Source organism: Molossus molossus, unplaced genomic scaffold, assembly GCF_014108415.1.
Source record: "Molossus molossus isolate mMolMol1 unplaced genomic scaffold, mMolMol1.p scaffold_m16_p_16, whole genome shotgun sequence".
NCBI classification, from domain to species: Eukaryota; Metazoa; Chordata; class Mammalia; order Chiroptera; family Molossidae; genus Molossus; species Molossus molossus.
Genome location: NW_023425351.1, coordinates 4131275 through 4146216, shown reverse-complemented (window position 1 = coordinate 4146216; position 14942 = coordinate 4131275). Strand labels below are relative to the sequence as shown.

General features: G+C 38.7%; 1 protein-coding gene across 1 annotated transcript; it reads right to left on the bottom strand.

Moving 5' to 3' along the window:
* Positions 1 to 2317: 2317 nt before the first annotated feature.
* Positions 2318 to 14549, bottom strand: OSGIN2 (oxidative stress induced growth inhibitor family member 2). Its single transcript, XM_036264148.1, has 6 exons — positions 14480 to 14549; positions 11745 to 11899; positions 10479 to 10615; positions 9735 to 9926; positions 6741 to 6832; positions 2318 to 3400 (listed from the first exon to the last, which is right to left on the bottom strand). The coding sequence occupies exons 1-6, from the start codon at positions 14521 to 14523 to the stop codon at positions 2368 to 2370; spliced, it is 1653 nt and encodes a 550-aa protein (XP_036120041.1). The 5' UTR covers positions 14524 to 14549; the 3' UTR covers positions 2318 to 2367.
* Positions 14550 to 14942: the final 393 nt, after the last annotated feature.

The window sequence follows — 14942 nt, the reverse complement described above, 5'->3', positions numbered from 1 at the left end:
GTAACACAAAACAGCTAGGTCTGAGGGAATTGAGAAATGGGAGATTGCTCAAGATGAAACTCTTCACATCAGGTTTATTTAGGGCCCCATGGAAACTTTATTTTCCCTTGAAATCTTTTTTTGGGGGTAAATAATCTCATGAAAAAATGCTATTGAATGGTTAACAGCAAACTTTTGAAACAAGGGGATGTCAACAGTTCTTATTATTGCCTAGAACCCATCTTTTTAACTGTCATTTCAATTTAGAAGTGACATTAAGAAAAACATCCAATGTTAACTCATTGAGAGCTCAAAAGAACAGGCCAGCAAGAGAGTTCAAGTATTGTCAGAGGATATTACACCATTTCCAATAGAGGTAACATTAATTTGAAAAAAGTTACTATTATAATAAACTATAACGATCTCATCATTTCTAAAATGTTAAGCAGACCATGACAGTTATCAGAAATACAAGAATTCATGTTTATCTGAACCAGCTAGTTATAAAGGCAAGTATGTTCTGAACAATAAGATTTTAAGGTGAATTATGATCCTGTGAGCACATAACCTTGCAAAAGATTGGACAGAAAAATACACTTTAGTCCATTTTTTTAATACTAAGAAAAAAATAGATTAGACATACAATAAGTTCATTCTAGATGAAATAAATTATATCAAAAGAGAAAAACTGAGAAATTGTTTGCCATGGAGGACTTCAGAGGACTTTTTGTCTAACACTGAAATTCTGGGGATCTGTATGGAAATAAGACATTAAGCACATCTAAATAAATATAAATGAAAGTAGAGCATACAATTCAAAAATAACCATAGAAAGAGCTGCTGTGTCATCTGTGAACAAATTTCAAAGTAGTCTTGGGAATGGAAGACAAGTTTTAACCAAAATTTCAACTTTAATCTTTAATAATTCTGGCAATACCGAAATAGTATTATAATATTAAAAGTACTTAAACAAGTTAAGCCAGTGTTCACACAGGGATAAGTAGGTTCATTAAAAATTCATTGAATCGCAAATTATTACGTAGAGAACAAATGTCCAGAAGAAAATATCTTGGCAAGTTCCTGTATGTCTAACTGTATACCATCATTATTGGACTGTGTATTAGAAGCTAAGAATGTGAAGTATTTGTCAAGATTTCAATAATGAAAATATTTTTTAAAAGATCAGCACATTTAGTAATCAATTATATTTATACAATTGTTAATTTCAAAATAAATAAAACCTGAGTTATAAATGCCTCCTATCCCCACCCCACTTCCTATCCCATTTTCTTTTAGATTATGTGTCTCAACCTTGAATATTCCTTGAGGAGCTTGTTGAGATGTCTCTGGTGTAGTCAGTCTGTGGTGGGGTGAGTATACACACTTCTAACAAGGCTGGGTTTTAGACCACCCTTTGAGTAGCAAGATGCCCCAATAGGTAATGAGGACCATTTCTGGCCTAATGACTGTTCGGTTTTAGATTCAGACTGTAATGTTTTAGAATCAAACATACCAACCAAAAATGACCACAAAAGAGAAAATATTTTACTTGAGAGTTTGAAGTAGACAAGATGGGCAGTGTCTGACAGTGACACCTGTGGTGCGTTACAGCAGCGATTTCCAAGCTCTGTGCCTCTAAGATTTTAAAACATGGAAGAGCTTACTAGTCAGGGGCACCAACCTCTTTTCCCTTAGACTGTCAAATGAAAAAGATGACAACAGCCAACACAATAGCCCTCTGGTGTCAATGTCCTGTTTTGAACCATAGATATATAGGTCATATAATAGAGTTGCATCTTATTGGTCATGTTGCATAAGGTTGCGTCTGATTAATTCTTGGTACCAGAAATCCTTACAAGTATAGGCACCTGATTTTTTAAAAAGTCACTTTGGAGCCCTGGCTAGTGTGGCTCAATTGTTTGGAACATTGTCTGGTGCCCCAGGTCGCAGGTTGGATCCCTAGTTAGGGCACATGCACAGGCTGCAGGTTCAATCCCCTACAGAGTGCATGCGGGAGGCAACTGATCAATGTATCTCTCTCAGATCAATGTCATTGAAGGAAAAAGGGTAAGTAATTACAATTACTATTTGTTTTTGTAAATTAAAATTACCGTTTTATTTTTGTAGATCAGCAGAAAATGTTTTTTTTTTTTTTTTTGGTGCGCTGCAGTTTTAGTAAGTAGTGTGTGCCATGAAATGAAAAAAGTTGAAAATTGTTGCATTACAGTATAAATCAGAATGCCACGCTCTTGTAACTTTAAAAATCTATTAATATTGCTTGAGACTCTCCTCCAGTTAATTCAAGTCCAGAAAATTCAATCCAGTACACTGCAAAAAGTTAAAAATCTTTAATGATAAACTGTCCATATAAATTCTTGTAAACCTACTTTAAGCTATCCCATCTCCTCCTCCTCTTTCAACAAATAAATGCTGCTTTTTCTTCTGTCTTGTTGCTAAACAGTGTGTAACACCCAGTGCCCCTCCCTTTAAAAATCGAACAAAATTATCTCCAACTAAAGGACCCAATGCAAAAAGGTGGGCTTCCTTAACACACTCATAGGTAAATGCATCTATTTCCACAGGATTACTCTTACACTTGATTGGGTGACTTGAGTTATGGCCCAAGTAACAGCCTTGCTCCTTCAGAAAAGACAGGTTGGGATGAGAACCGATCAATACTGCTGCTGCAGAAAGTTTAAATATTTTCTTCAATCCAGAGACGCTCTGAAGGATGCATTTCATGTCCGGCTTAAAGGAAAGCACATGGTGCTCAGGAAAACTGGTATAATCAGATAAAAGGGTTGAGTCTGCAGAATACGACTGAGTACACATCATATGATAGACTTTATGGTATTCTGGATACAGCTTTTTAGGAAGCTGCTTGAAAATTAAACTTGGATCAGTTACTCGTCTGCGAAATACATGAATCACAGGGATGTTGTTGTTGTAAGCACACAGTACTGCATCAGCTGCAGTGAGCCCAGAACCTACAATTAACACTGGGTCCACTTTGCCACGCAACTTTCCTTGGCTTACAGCCGCTCCAAATTCAGGCATTGAATGAAACACAAAAGGAAAATCTTCCCCTTCGACCTCCAGATGGGCAGGAGAATCCAGCGTTCCAGTTGCCAAAACTACATTCTCAGCAAAGAGAGAGAAGGGAACATGGGAACCATCAGCTATTCTCTGATAACCCCGGATCTCCCAGTTTCTCTTGATAAACTGTGACTTCTCAATCTGTAAATGCTGTGCTGAAATAGCTCTGTCCTGACCACCACCATCATCCTGATCTCTGTAGAGTCTTGAAACAGAGGTAATATAAGTGTTCTCTCTGAAGTTCTTCTGAAGACCCATTACTTTTACATAATGTTTATAGTATCGAGCTACTTCCTCTGGCATAACTCGATCCCCTTTTAGGTTCCTGTAAAAGTAAAAATATCCTATGAGAACAGTACCACTAGTTTCATGATTATTTCTCCATCTAGTAAGCTATTACATCTTTTCAATTCCTCTGAATTGTCTTAGCTATAAATTATCCTAACACCTTATAAAGAAAGAAAACTCTTTAGTTAAAAAGAGGAAGCTAGCCCTGGCCGGTTTGGCTCAGCGGTTAGAGCGTCGGCCTGCGGTCCGGAGAGACCGGGGTTCGGTTCCCGCTAAGGGCATGTACCTCGGTTGCAGTTTGTCCCCGGCCCTGGTTGGTCGTGCGGGTGGCAGCCACTCGATGTGTCCCTTTCACATCGATGTTTCTCTCTCTCTCTCTCCCTCCTGCTCTATCTGAACAAAGAATGAAAAAGTGTCCTCGGGTGAGGATAAAAAAAAAAAAAAGAGGAAGCTCTGCCCCTCTGGTGTGGCTCAGTGGTTCAGCGTCGACCATGCACCAAGAGGTCACAGGTTTGATTCCTGGCCAGGGCACATGCCCAGGTTGTGGGCCAAATCCCCTATGGGGCCATGCAGGAGGCAGCCAATTGATGGTCTCTCTCACTGATGTTTCCATCTCTCTCCCTTCCTCTCTAAAATCAATAAAGAAAATTTTTTTTTTTAAAAAGAGGAAGCTCTATGAGGGTAGAGACTATATTTAATGTATGTCTGTTTCTCCATTGTCTTACATAGGTAGTATCTTTTCAGATTAGCTGCTTTTACCAATAGGCTTTTATTAAATAAATGAAGGGATTAAAATGTGAATATATGAAAATTAGACTAGTTTACAGTCTATGTCACAACTGTAATTAAAAAATTCAGTCTATAATTATACTTTTCAGTCTATGTTCTGTACTACAAGTCAGTGATTTTCAGCCAGTATGCAGTAAGAATTTTTAAAATATGTAATACCTGACTACTTAGTCAGGGGCACTGACCTCTTCCCTTAGATTGTCAAATAAAAAAAATGACAACAGCCAATACAATAGTTATCGGTGTTAATGAATCAAAATATCTTTTTTTTTTTTTTTTATCCTCACCCGAGGATATTTTTCCATTTTTTGAACAGATAGAGTGGGAGGGAGAGAGAGAGGAAGGGAGAGAGAGAGAGAAACATCGATGTGAAGGGACACATCGAGTGGCTGCCACCCGCACGACCAACCAGGGCCGGGGACAAACTGCAACCGAAGTACGTGCCCTTAGCGGGAACCGAACCCAGGTCTCTCCGGACCGCAGGCCGACGCTCTAACCGCTAAGCCAAACTGGCCAGGGCTCAAAATATCTTTTTTTATCAGATCAGCAAAAAATGTATTTTTTTGGTGTGCCACAGAATTTTAGTAATTAGTTTACGTGTGCCATGAGATGAAAAAGGTTGAAAATAACTGCTCTATGTACAGACTAAATTATTTAGATTATAATCATTAAGATAGCACAGATCTAACTGTAACATATATACTCATTAAAAATAGCCCCAGCCGATTTTGCTCAGTGGTTAGAGTGTCGGCCCTTGGACCAGAGTCTCAGGTTCAATTCAGGTCAAGGGCATGTACCTTGGTTGTGGTTTGATCTCCAGCCTTGTTTGGAGCAGTGCGGGAGGCAACCAATCGATGTGTCGATCTCACATCCATCTTTCTCTCTTTCTCTCCTCCTCTCTCCCTCCCTCCCACTCTATCTGAAAATCAATGGAAAAATATCCTAGGGTGAGGCTTAAAAAAAAATGTGTGTGTATGTGTATCTATCTATATGTATATATATGTGTGTGTGTACACACACACACACACCCCCCATGACCAAAAACAAGCTGGGTCAGTCTTCTGCAAACAAATTAGTTTACGTCTAAGTAAATAATATATGGCATTTCTGTGTTTTCCTGCTCAGAGATATATAAATAAAATATCCTTATGAATAAGTGCATTAGTACATCTTTCATTCTCCACTTGCAATTTAAAGCAATGGGCATAAGCACCCCTAAACATTGTGCCCCATATAGAGATAAGTAGTAGGAAAAAAACCAAATCACTTCACATAATTCATTATAACTTGAATTTGGGAAAAGTTCACACTTTTCTTCTTGAATTTAATGACTATAGTAATTAAGACTTAAAATGACTAACTTTGATTTTTACAGAAACCCTTTGTAGTAGTTACTACTCGTATTATATCTCCACTTTACAGATTAAGAAATTGATAGCTAATTTAAGTTAATGTGACCAGGGTTACATTAGGAGTTCTAGAGTTAATCTCTAGAGAGCTAAGAGTCTTCCATCTCCTAACAAGATGCAAAGGCAGGAACTGAAGGTGATGTTTATCACAAGATTCATTTTCACACAGTAATTCTATACTCAGTATCCTCACTTCAGAAGGACAAACACTCTGGTACATAAGTCAGGAAGCTCTTTCTTCATCACAAAGAGAAGAATGAGCAGTTTCATTCGCTGACCTATGTAAATCAGGAACTTGTACAACTTGCCTGACTTTGCAACTTTACATTTCAAATCCGTATACAATCCTTTTTTAAAAAATTCAAGAAGAATATTTGAAGGTTTATTCTCAATTTTACATGCTGGTCTAAATTTGCTCTCCTTAACTCTTGTCAAATGAAGGATAATTTCTGGGGATTAACATGGGTTCTATCTAGCAGGAAGTCAAACATTCAAATGTTACAGCCCTGTTCTAATAAAGATTAAGTAACTTCCTGCTTTCATTTATTGTTTTTGTGAGCAGTCAAATTAGATAGCGTATTAGTAATTTCTATCTAATATTTACTATCCTTGAAAACAATAGGGCTTTTCAAATTTTGGGTTCTTTCTCTCAAAATTATTATAAAGTTCCAAGTTGAGATTTCTTCTCAGTTATTTGGATTTTCTTACTAAATATTTACCTCTATACCTAAGTAGCCAATCACACCACTGATTCTAGTTCATTCTATCACTAAATTATTAATCATACACAGCCTTCTACTTTGAAAGTCAAACACTTCAGGTCTGTATACATGAAATACGCACACATGAAGTTACATATCCACTCATAAAAATTAGTAAATAAATGTGTAAAGGATATGTGGTTGGATGAGAAAGTAGAGTGGTTTAACAGAATGGGATAAATCCATGACGACCAGGGAAGTCAGGAACCCACTCTACAAACAAGCCCTTCCTCACCTCTGGCTTAGTCTGTGGCAGCTCTAAGTGTACACTAGCTCACAGTCATTGCTACAAAGAGGCTTCTTATACCTGAGAGACAGAGACATTTACATTATTCATTCAAGGATCACAGATATTTTGAAATATGCTGACACACTCTTCTCACTGTACACAAAAGAATTTTAGTAATTTGATCTTTACCTTCGTTTGCTAGTTACCCAATCTTTAAATTTAAGTCCAGGTAGCTCCATCCAATTTCCAAAGCTGATTGTCAACATGGAGCCTTCCATATTCTATTTGAATAAAAAATGTACAATCAAAAACACATTTAAGCAGTAACATTTTTGTTTAACCAAACCCATCTATTTGCTATAAGAGTCTGGATCAGGAGAGCAGAGAAGTCTTAAATAATGGTTGTACAGATTACCTCCCAAAGTTTATTCCAATAAACTTTTAAATAATACTTTCATCATTTGGTGTATCTATCTATATTCTTTCTTTCATATAGTTATACATTTACAAAACAAATTTACAATGTTACCCAGTGCCTACACAATGTTGATAGCTTTGGCTTATATAATCGATATGATAATTCATATATAGAATATCATGTTAGAGAAACAAATGAATATTTTCACTTTTTAAATAAAAGAGTTTATTAATTTCACACTTCAGATGTCTTTTCATTTTAATATGATTAATAGATTTTTTTTTTTTTAAATGGGCAGCACAACAGCCTCTCCTGATCAATTATAATGGTGAAGTCTAAGATGATTCGGATATAGCAGCATCTCTTTCTAGAACAAGGAAAAGCAGCAGTGGTTGCCTAATTAAGAACAGACTCAATACTATTGCTAAGGCTGCCTTTAAGGAAGTGAGCTCTTCAAGCTCCCATGTTCTCCTTCTGCTGTGTTCAGTACAAAGCAGGAAAAGCCCAAGGGCCAACAGCACCTCTCCAGTGACCTCAAATGACCTCTTAACCAGCAGGCTATGACTTTTTTCTCTTAATGCTCTTGCCCTGTGCCTATAATGCCCAGTGTTGGAAATGGGACTTACTATTATTGGCTAACATTCACAGAACACTTGCTATGTTCTAGGCCTCATGAAGCCTATTATTTGTGACATTATCACCAAGGACAGAATGCAATCAGCTGCCACTGCTCAGAGGCAGGCTGGGCCTGGGCATAAGAAGAACCATGATGAAAAACAGATGATCAGAAGGGGAGCTGTTAAGAAGTTATTATATATGAGAAGTTATTTGGAGCCACAAAATCATCTTATCTGGAACTCAAAACCCTTGAAGCACCAGTATTCTACTTTCTGTCAACAATCTCTATTTCCACTGCAACAATTCTTCCTTTTGGTTGCAAGGCCTAGTCCCTTGGATCTCTGTAATTTTCTCCCAATCAGTTTTTCTTTTTTTCCCCTATGCAACCTATTTACCATGATGCCTGTAGTCATGGAGACTCAGCATATTAAGGGGTGCAAACCTGACAGAAGTCCTGTAGGAGCATAGAGAAAAGACTATTTCTTCAAGGACACAAGCAGACTTTGAGGATGCACTATTAGAAAGGGAGACTATTCTAGGCAGAACAAACAAGTTATGTGACTGTTTAATAAAAAGTTCATCCTCATGCGGAAAAGGAGTTACAGGCTCAGGTTGTGTTAGTCCTTGCACGTTACTAGGAAAGGTCTGTGTTTAGAACTGGCCCTTGGCTGCCTCCCAGGAGACATCCTCTGATCCTTGGAAAATTCTACCTGATGAGAGTGTTTTTTGCATGCTAGAAGCCATGGGCCATGCTGTACCAGGGTGACCATGCACATTTACCCTAATGTGATTTATGGTGATTACTGCTGTTTGCTCTAGGAAGCAGGGATCAGTCAGAAGCCAGTCACATGGGTGGCTGCTGGCGTATATGACTGACCACCGCCCCCCCAAACCCCCTCCGAATACCAATGTGTGGATGAGCATCTCTAATTGGTTGTCACTTAATAAATTAAATGCAAACAACTTTTAGACATAACAGTACAATAATATAGGAATATCCAAATAAAGTCTGTACTAAAGACTTAATAATGTTAAAATTTCCGTGAAGTCTGTATTTCATAACATAGCAAATTTACATAACACTTATTTGTACAACAAATGAGCACTCTCTACACACTAGATACTATACTGACTGCTAAGGATACAGAATTAACAATAATGGTAGTTGCTGTCCCTAATGAAATGCACTGGATCTTAATGTTATCAGTTTTCTGGTTAAACCTCTGCTACAGACTAAACTGTCACCTCCAAATTCCTTGGGAAGCTCTAGTCCTGCCTCCATGTAATGGTATTTGTAGGTGAGGCCTTTTGGAGGTCATTAGGCCTAACATGGGGCCCTCATGACAGAATTAGTGACTTCATAAGAGGAAGAGAGAGAGCATGCGCTCTGCCATGTGACAACACAAAGCGGCTATTTGCAAGCTAGAAAAAGAGCCCTCACCACGAACTGAACACACTGAAGCTTGATCCTGGAAACCGCAGTTTCCAAACAGGGAGAAATAAGTGTCTGAGGTTTAAGCCACCGGGTCTATGGTAATCTGTGATAGCAGCCCAAGCAGACTAATACAACTTTATTCCTTTACAAAACATTTTTCATTTAAGATCTTGAAAATGTAGAGAAATAATGGATATTTGTATAAAATACTGTGTGAAATTTTGTAAATTATAAAATTAATAAATTAAAAAACTGTACTATGCAAAATATTAAAATATCCTCCAAATAATTCTTATAAAATAGTATAGAAAAAATGCTTATTCTAAGACTATAATCAAATATGGCTTAACTCCCAGTAATTAACCACATCTAATGAAACAGGATTAAAATTCCAGGTAAAAATTTAGTAAACATCTATACCAGCGGTTCTCAACCTGTGGGTCGCGACCACTTTGGGGGTCGAATGACTCTTTCATCGGGGTTGCCTAAGACATAACAGTAGCAAAATTACACTTATGAAGTAGCAACAAAAATAATTTTATAGTTGGGGTCACCACAACACGAGGAACTGTATTAAACGGTCGCGGCATTAGGAAGGTTGAGAACCACTGATTCTATACCATTATATCGTAATGTTTAAGAATCAAAATGATCTTATTAAGATATATGTAATAACTCACGTACATTGAAATGCTAAGAAAAGTATACTCACATGCCAAGCTCCACCAGGTGGACCTTTACCAAGGACTAAGTGAGGGATATAATGATGTTGTTCTAATTTCCAATGCAAAACAGATGGATAGTCATACCCAAAGTCAGCATCTGGATGAAGAAGTGTGTCGAAAAGTACTGCAACTGGATTTGATGATCGGCCTTCAAGGCCCTCAGACAAGTATTCTAAGTCCTGAATGAATTTTTTTTTAAAAGAAAGGAAAAAGGCAGATAGACTTTGAACAAAGAAAAACAAACTAATGCTATCCTAACAAAAGTAAAAGCCATTACTCTAATCCAGTATTTCCCAGATAGTGTGCTATACAATGCTGATGTTCCTTGAGATCTTAACAAATCCTTTAGTCAAATAAATATAGGAAGGGTTGGATTTCAACAAATCAAATCAGATCCTTTTACACAAAACTTGAAGATGCCTTTAACATGCAAATACACCTTAATATGTCTACAGTGACAATGCAATAACAAAAGGCAGCCCTTTCCAAACTTATTTGAACATAGAACACCTATTAAACCTTTATCAGGATATCATTTGGGAAATTCTACTCTTATCAACTCAGGAAAATAAACAATGCAACAAAATGTACTTACAAATCTAAAATAAAAATGATAGAAAGTGTTATTAGAAGAATGGATTTTCAATTAAGAAACACAATGCTTATATAACTCAAATTAATCTTGTTTCAGTATAAAAAAATGAAAAGGATTGCCATGTAAGAAAAACTACCTGATCAACAATGGAAAGATGTCTTGCTTCTTGTAATTTACTATGTAGGATTGTATTTGGATGTACTGCTTCTGATGATAAATATGGTCTGTAGCCTGATAACATATAAGAAAGGCAGATCCCTGAGGGTCCATTTCCTATTAAAAAATAAGAAAAAGGTGGACAGGGTGTGTCACGCACAATACCCCTATTCCTCGGCTTTTCTCCTTAAGAAAATGGCTTTCTCCCTACCAATTCTGCCTTCTCTAAACTCTGAAAACCAAGCGTTCACAAGATTCTGACTTTTGCCTGAGCATAAAGAGCTAATTTCCTTAATGTATGTATTGATTTTCTATTATATGGATGTTTCACAATTTACCCATCCACTAACTAGACGACATCCTGGTTGCTTCCAATTTTTGACAATTATGAGTAAAGCTGCTGTAAGCATGCAGATTTTTGCATGGCCATTAAATTTTCAACTAATTTGGGCAAATACTGAGGCATATACATGACTGGCTGGATCATCTGGTAAGACTATGTTCTAGTTTTTAAAAACTCATTACTAAAACCAAAGGTCATCCATGTTATCTTCTAGAAGGTTTATAATTTTGTGTCCTGTATTTATGTCTATGGCTAGCTGAGGCCAAACAGGAATAGACTGTTTGGGGGTGGAGTGAGGTGGTCAGGTACAGAGGATGGTGGTTTTTTCTGACTCTCCCATGCCAAGGTAGAACAAGCAGCCAGGGTTCCTTTACTCCAAGACACCAAAGAAGGACAACTAGGGTAGACAAAAGTTGGAAAATGGTACAGGAGGTATGGTCTCCAAAATATCCTGGATGAGAACCAGTGCAAAAACTCCTCTTTGTCCTCTCCCTTGGAGGGTAATCAGTATAGAACAATCATGCTCTCTTCCTTTCCATCCTTCCCTCCTTTACAGAATCACCCATATGCCGGTCACAGGAGAGGACTTTCCTTCCCACTACTTTGAAATAAAATACAGGTTATCATCATTACCAGGACACTGCCATATAATCAACACAACTGACAGTATTTTAAAATAATAGAGTAATATCAATATTTCATGAATGGACGCTGCATTCTAACACAAAACCTAAATCAGATAAATATACTCTCTCCAAAGATTTGTGGTTAATGGTTGTTTTAAGACATCAAACCTAATAATACTTTTCAACACAATTCTAAGAACTTGTAACTATGTAATTATAAATGTATAAAAGTAACAATCATCACTGTACTTTTAAGTGGTAAAATGCAATAACTTACCTATTATTACCACAGGCAAAGTCACTGATGAATCTTCAAGTAAAGAAGTTTCTTCAACTAATGGCATGGCTTTAACTTTTCGCCCCAAATTATCACCAAAATATTGCACTAAGGAATTATAAATCTCTCCTTCTGTTTCAGTGTCACCATAGTTTCTTTTTAAAAAATACAAACATGGAACAAGAACAAGAGATATATAGTCAACATAGCCTTTATAAAAATCTATCCTTATTCAGATTTTATTTAAGCCAAAAAAAGCAAAAAAAACCAACAAAAATATTCATTACTTCCTAAAAGGAGAAAAATCCTCTGATTAATACTTTCAAATTAGTAGCTTATCTACATGTCAACCTACATCACTTTGAATGTCGGACATCCTTAATAGCTGTCAATGTCTTTTTAATACTTTATGGGCAAGTCCTACATAAGATAAATTCCAAATACGAAGCTATCTTTAATGACCAAGACATTGGAGACAATATATTTAAAACAAAATAGTCACACCTAATATTTTAAGGAAACGTTACTGTACTTAAATATTATAGTTTGTGCATTTGGGTAAAAAATTTATATATTTTATTAATTCTCATAGATACTGATATAAAGATCTTAATGTTGGTTTCCAATCTACCTCCTTTCCCAAATGCCTTCCTAGAATCTAGTTTTAGCTTCTGACATGCTCATGTAATAAATGGGCTAATGTTAAAACATCTTTTCATGTGCTCATTGGCCATTTATGTATTTTCTTTGGAGAAAGTCAAATTTTTTGCCCACTTTCAAAATGGGTTGTCTTTTTATTGTTGAGCTTTAATAATCCTTTATATATATGATACAAGTCCCTTTTCACATACATGACTTGCAAATATTTTGTTTCACACTGTGGGTTGCCTATTCAGTTTCTTCATGTTCTTTTTAATCATAGAAGTTTTAAACTTTGATCAAGTCCAACTTACTTATTCTTCTGTTGCTGTGCTTTTGGTGTCATATCTAAGAAACCAATACCTAATCCAAGGTCACAAAAATTTACTCCAATGCTTTTTTCTACAAGTTTTATAGTTCTGGTTCTTACATTTAGGTTTCTCATGCATTTTGAGTTAGTTTTCGTATACGGTATGAGGTAGGAGTCCAACTTCATTATTTTGCTTGTGGATATTCGTCCTGGCACCATTTGTTGAAGAGACTGTTATTTCCTCTTTTGTCTCAGGATCCCATGGAAAACCAAGTGACCATAAGTGTAAGAATTTATTTCTAGACTCTCCAATCTATTCCATTGATTATATGTTTATCTTTATGCCAGCACCACAGTGTTGTTTCTTTGTAGTAAATTCTGAAATCTGGAAGTGGAAATCCTCCAACTTTTTGTTTATCAAGACTTCCTGGCTAACACTGTCTTAGCTACTCTGTGCAATTCCATTATTCTTCTGGGGGGGAGGGGGCAGCTAGGATTTTTATAGGATTGCAATGATTTTGTAGATCAATTGAGAAATACTACCATCTAAGTACAGGGTGGGACAAAATTGAGTTTACAGTTGTTCCTATGAAAAATAATACAATAATTAATAAATAATACTTTAAGAATAAACTGTTTCCCATATTTACAACTGTATATCTACTTTTGTCCCACCCTGTATATTAAGCCTTTCAATCCCTACACTTGGGATTCCTTTTCATTTACTAGTCCTTCTTTTATTCTCAGTGATGTTTTGTAGTTTCAAGTATACAAGTCTTACATTTCTTTTTGTTAAAATTATTCCTAAATATCTCATTCTTTCTGATGCTCCTATGATTAACTAGAGTTGGTGGTGGAAGGCCTTGCTTCAATGTATAAAAATTGCTACAACAGTGAAGCCTAACAGAGCTTAGCGGGTTTTATGCTTCTTGCAAACACATGTACTAAGTACTGTAATTTTATAAGCATAAGCAATATTTTTAAATATGTGCAACAACTGTAATGTGATATGAAAATACCTGTGATTTCTGGTGGTGACAGTCGCAAAAATTACTGTGATTTGTTACTTCTATTCATAATTGAATATTAGAATTCGGTTATTAAAATGTAGCAAAAACACTGCTGTACCTTTCTTTACATCCAAGTTCACGGGCCACTTCAATTCATCCTATGAACCCAATTTAAGAACTCTGATGGCAGTTTCGCATTTGACAAAAAAGAGTAGTTTTCACATAATTTTTCTAGTGAATTGGTACATGGAAGGCCAGGTCCTCCTGGGTCTTGAATGAAACCCAGAACTCACACCCCCCGCCGCTCCCGTTTTTTAGGCACCGCCCTGTCCCCCTGAGAACCGTCCTCGGAGCCCAGACTCGCTCATTTTCCAAGTCTGCACTGTATCTACGGCGTCAGGTGACGAACGTCTCAGTGAGAACCTCCTGGAACCAGATCATCACCCTGAAAACTTAGTTTCCTACCGCCCTTCACCCAGTAACTTAGCTTATTAGGTTTTTTAACAAAAATTTTAAAAATCGTAGGGGCGGGGCGTCTCGTGACCCTTCCCTGAAACTTTGCAGCTGGGCAGCCGCCTGGCTCGGGCCTGCGGGGCTCCAGCGCGTGACTGGCGCGGCCGGGGCTGCGGGGCCCAGGGGAGGCCGCGGCATCCCGGCGCCCGCCCCGCCTCGCCGGTCCACGCGACCCCAGCCCGTTCGCCCGCCGGGTCCGCGCCCTGCTGCCTGCGTCCGGCCCTCCATCCCCCGCACCTCACCCCCTCTCCGCGGGGAGTCACCTGAAATGCCCGGCCAAGGAGCAGCGGCAGCACCACACTGGCATGGAGCGCGGCCCCCGCCGCCGCCTCCCGGGCGGGGCCGCCCGGCAGGGTCGAGGGTCGAGGGTCGGGGGTCGCGGCACCCGGAAGCCAAGGCTGAGCGGCTGGCCGAGCTGGGCGCCGGGGGTCCCGACGCAGCTTCCGCTCCCGCCGCGCGGACCCGACGCCGTGGGGACGCTCCGAACGCCGCGGTGGGCGGGGCGGCGCCTCCTCGCAGGTGCGGGGCCCGCGATTGGCGCGGCCGGGTCGAGGGGCGGAGCCGCCGACCAGCTGAGGGTCGGAGCCGAGGGAGGCCCCGCCCCGCCGCCGCCTCCCTCAGCGTCGCCTCCCTCAGCGCCGCCTCCGAGGACCGGCCGGCGGATGCCCTCCGCTGTGAGAACCGCCCGCGTCACCGCTAAGACCCAGGTGCCCGCCCCGGGGAGGA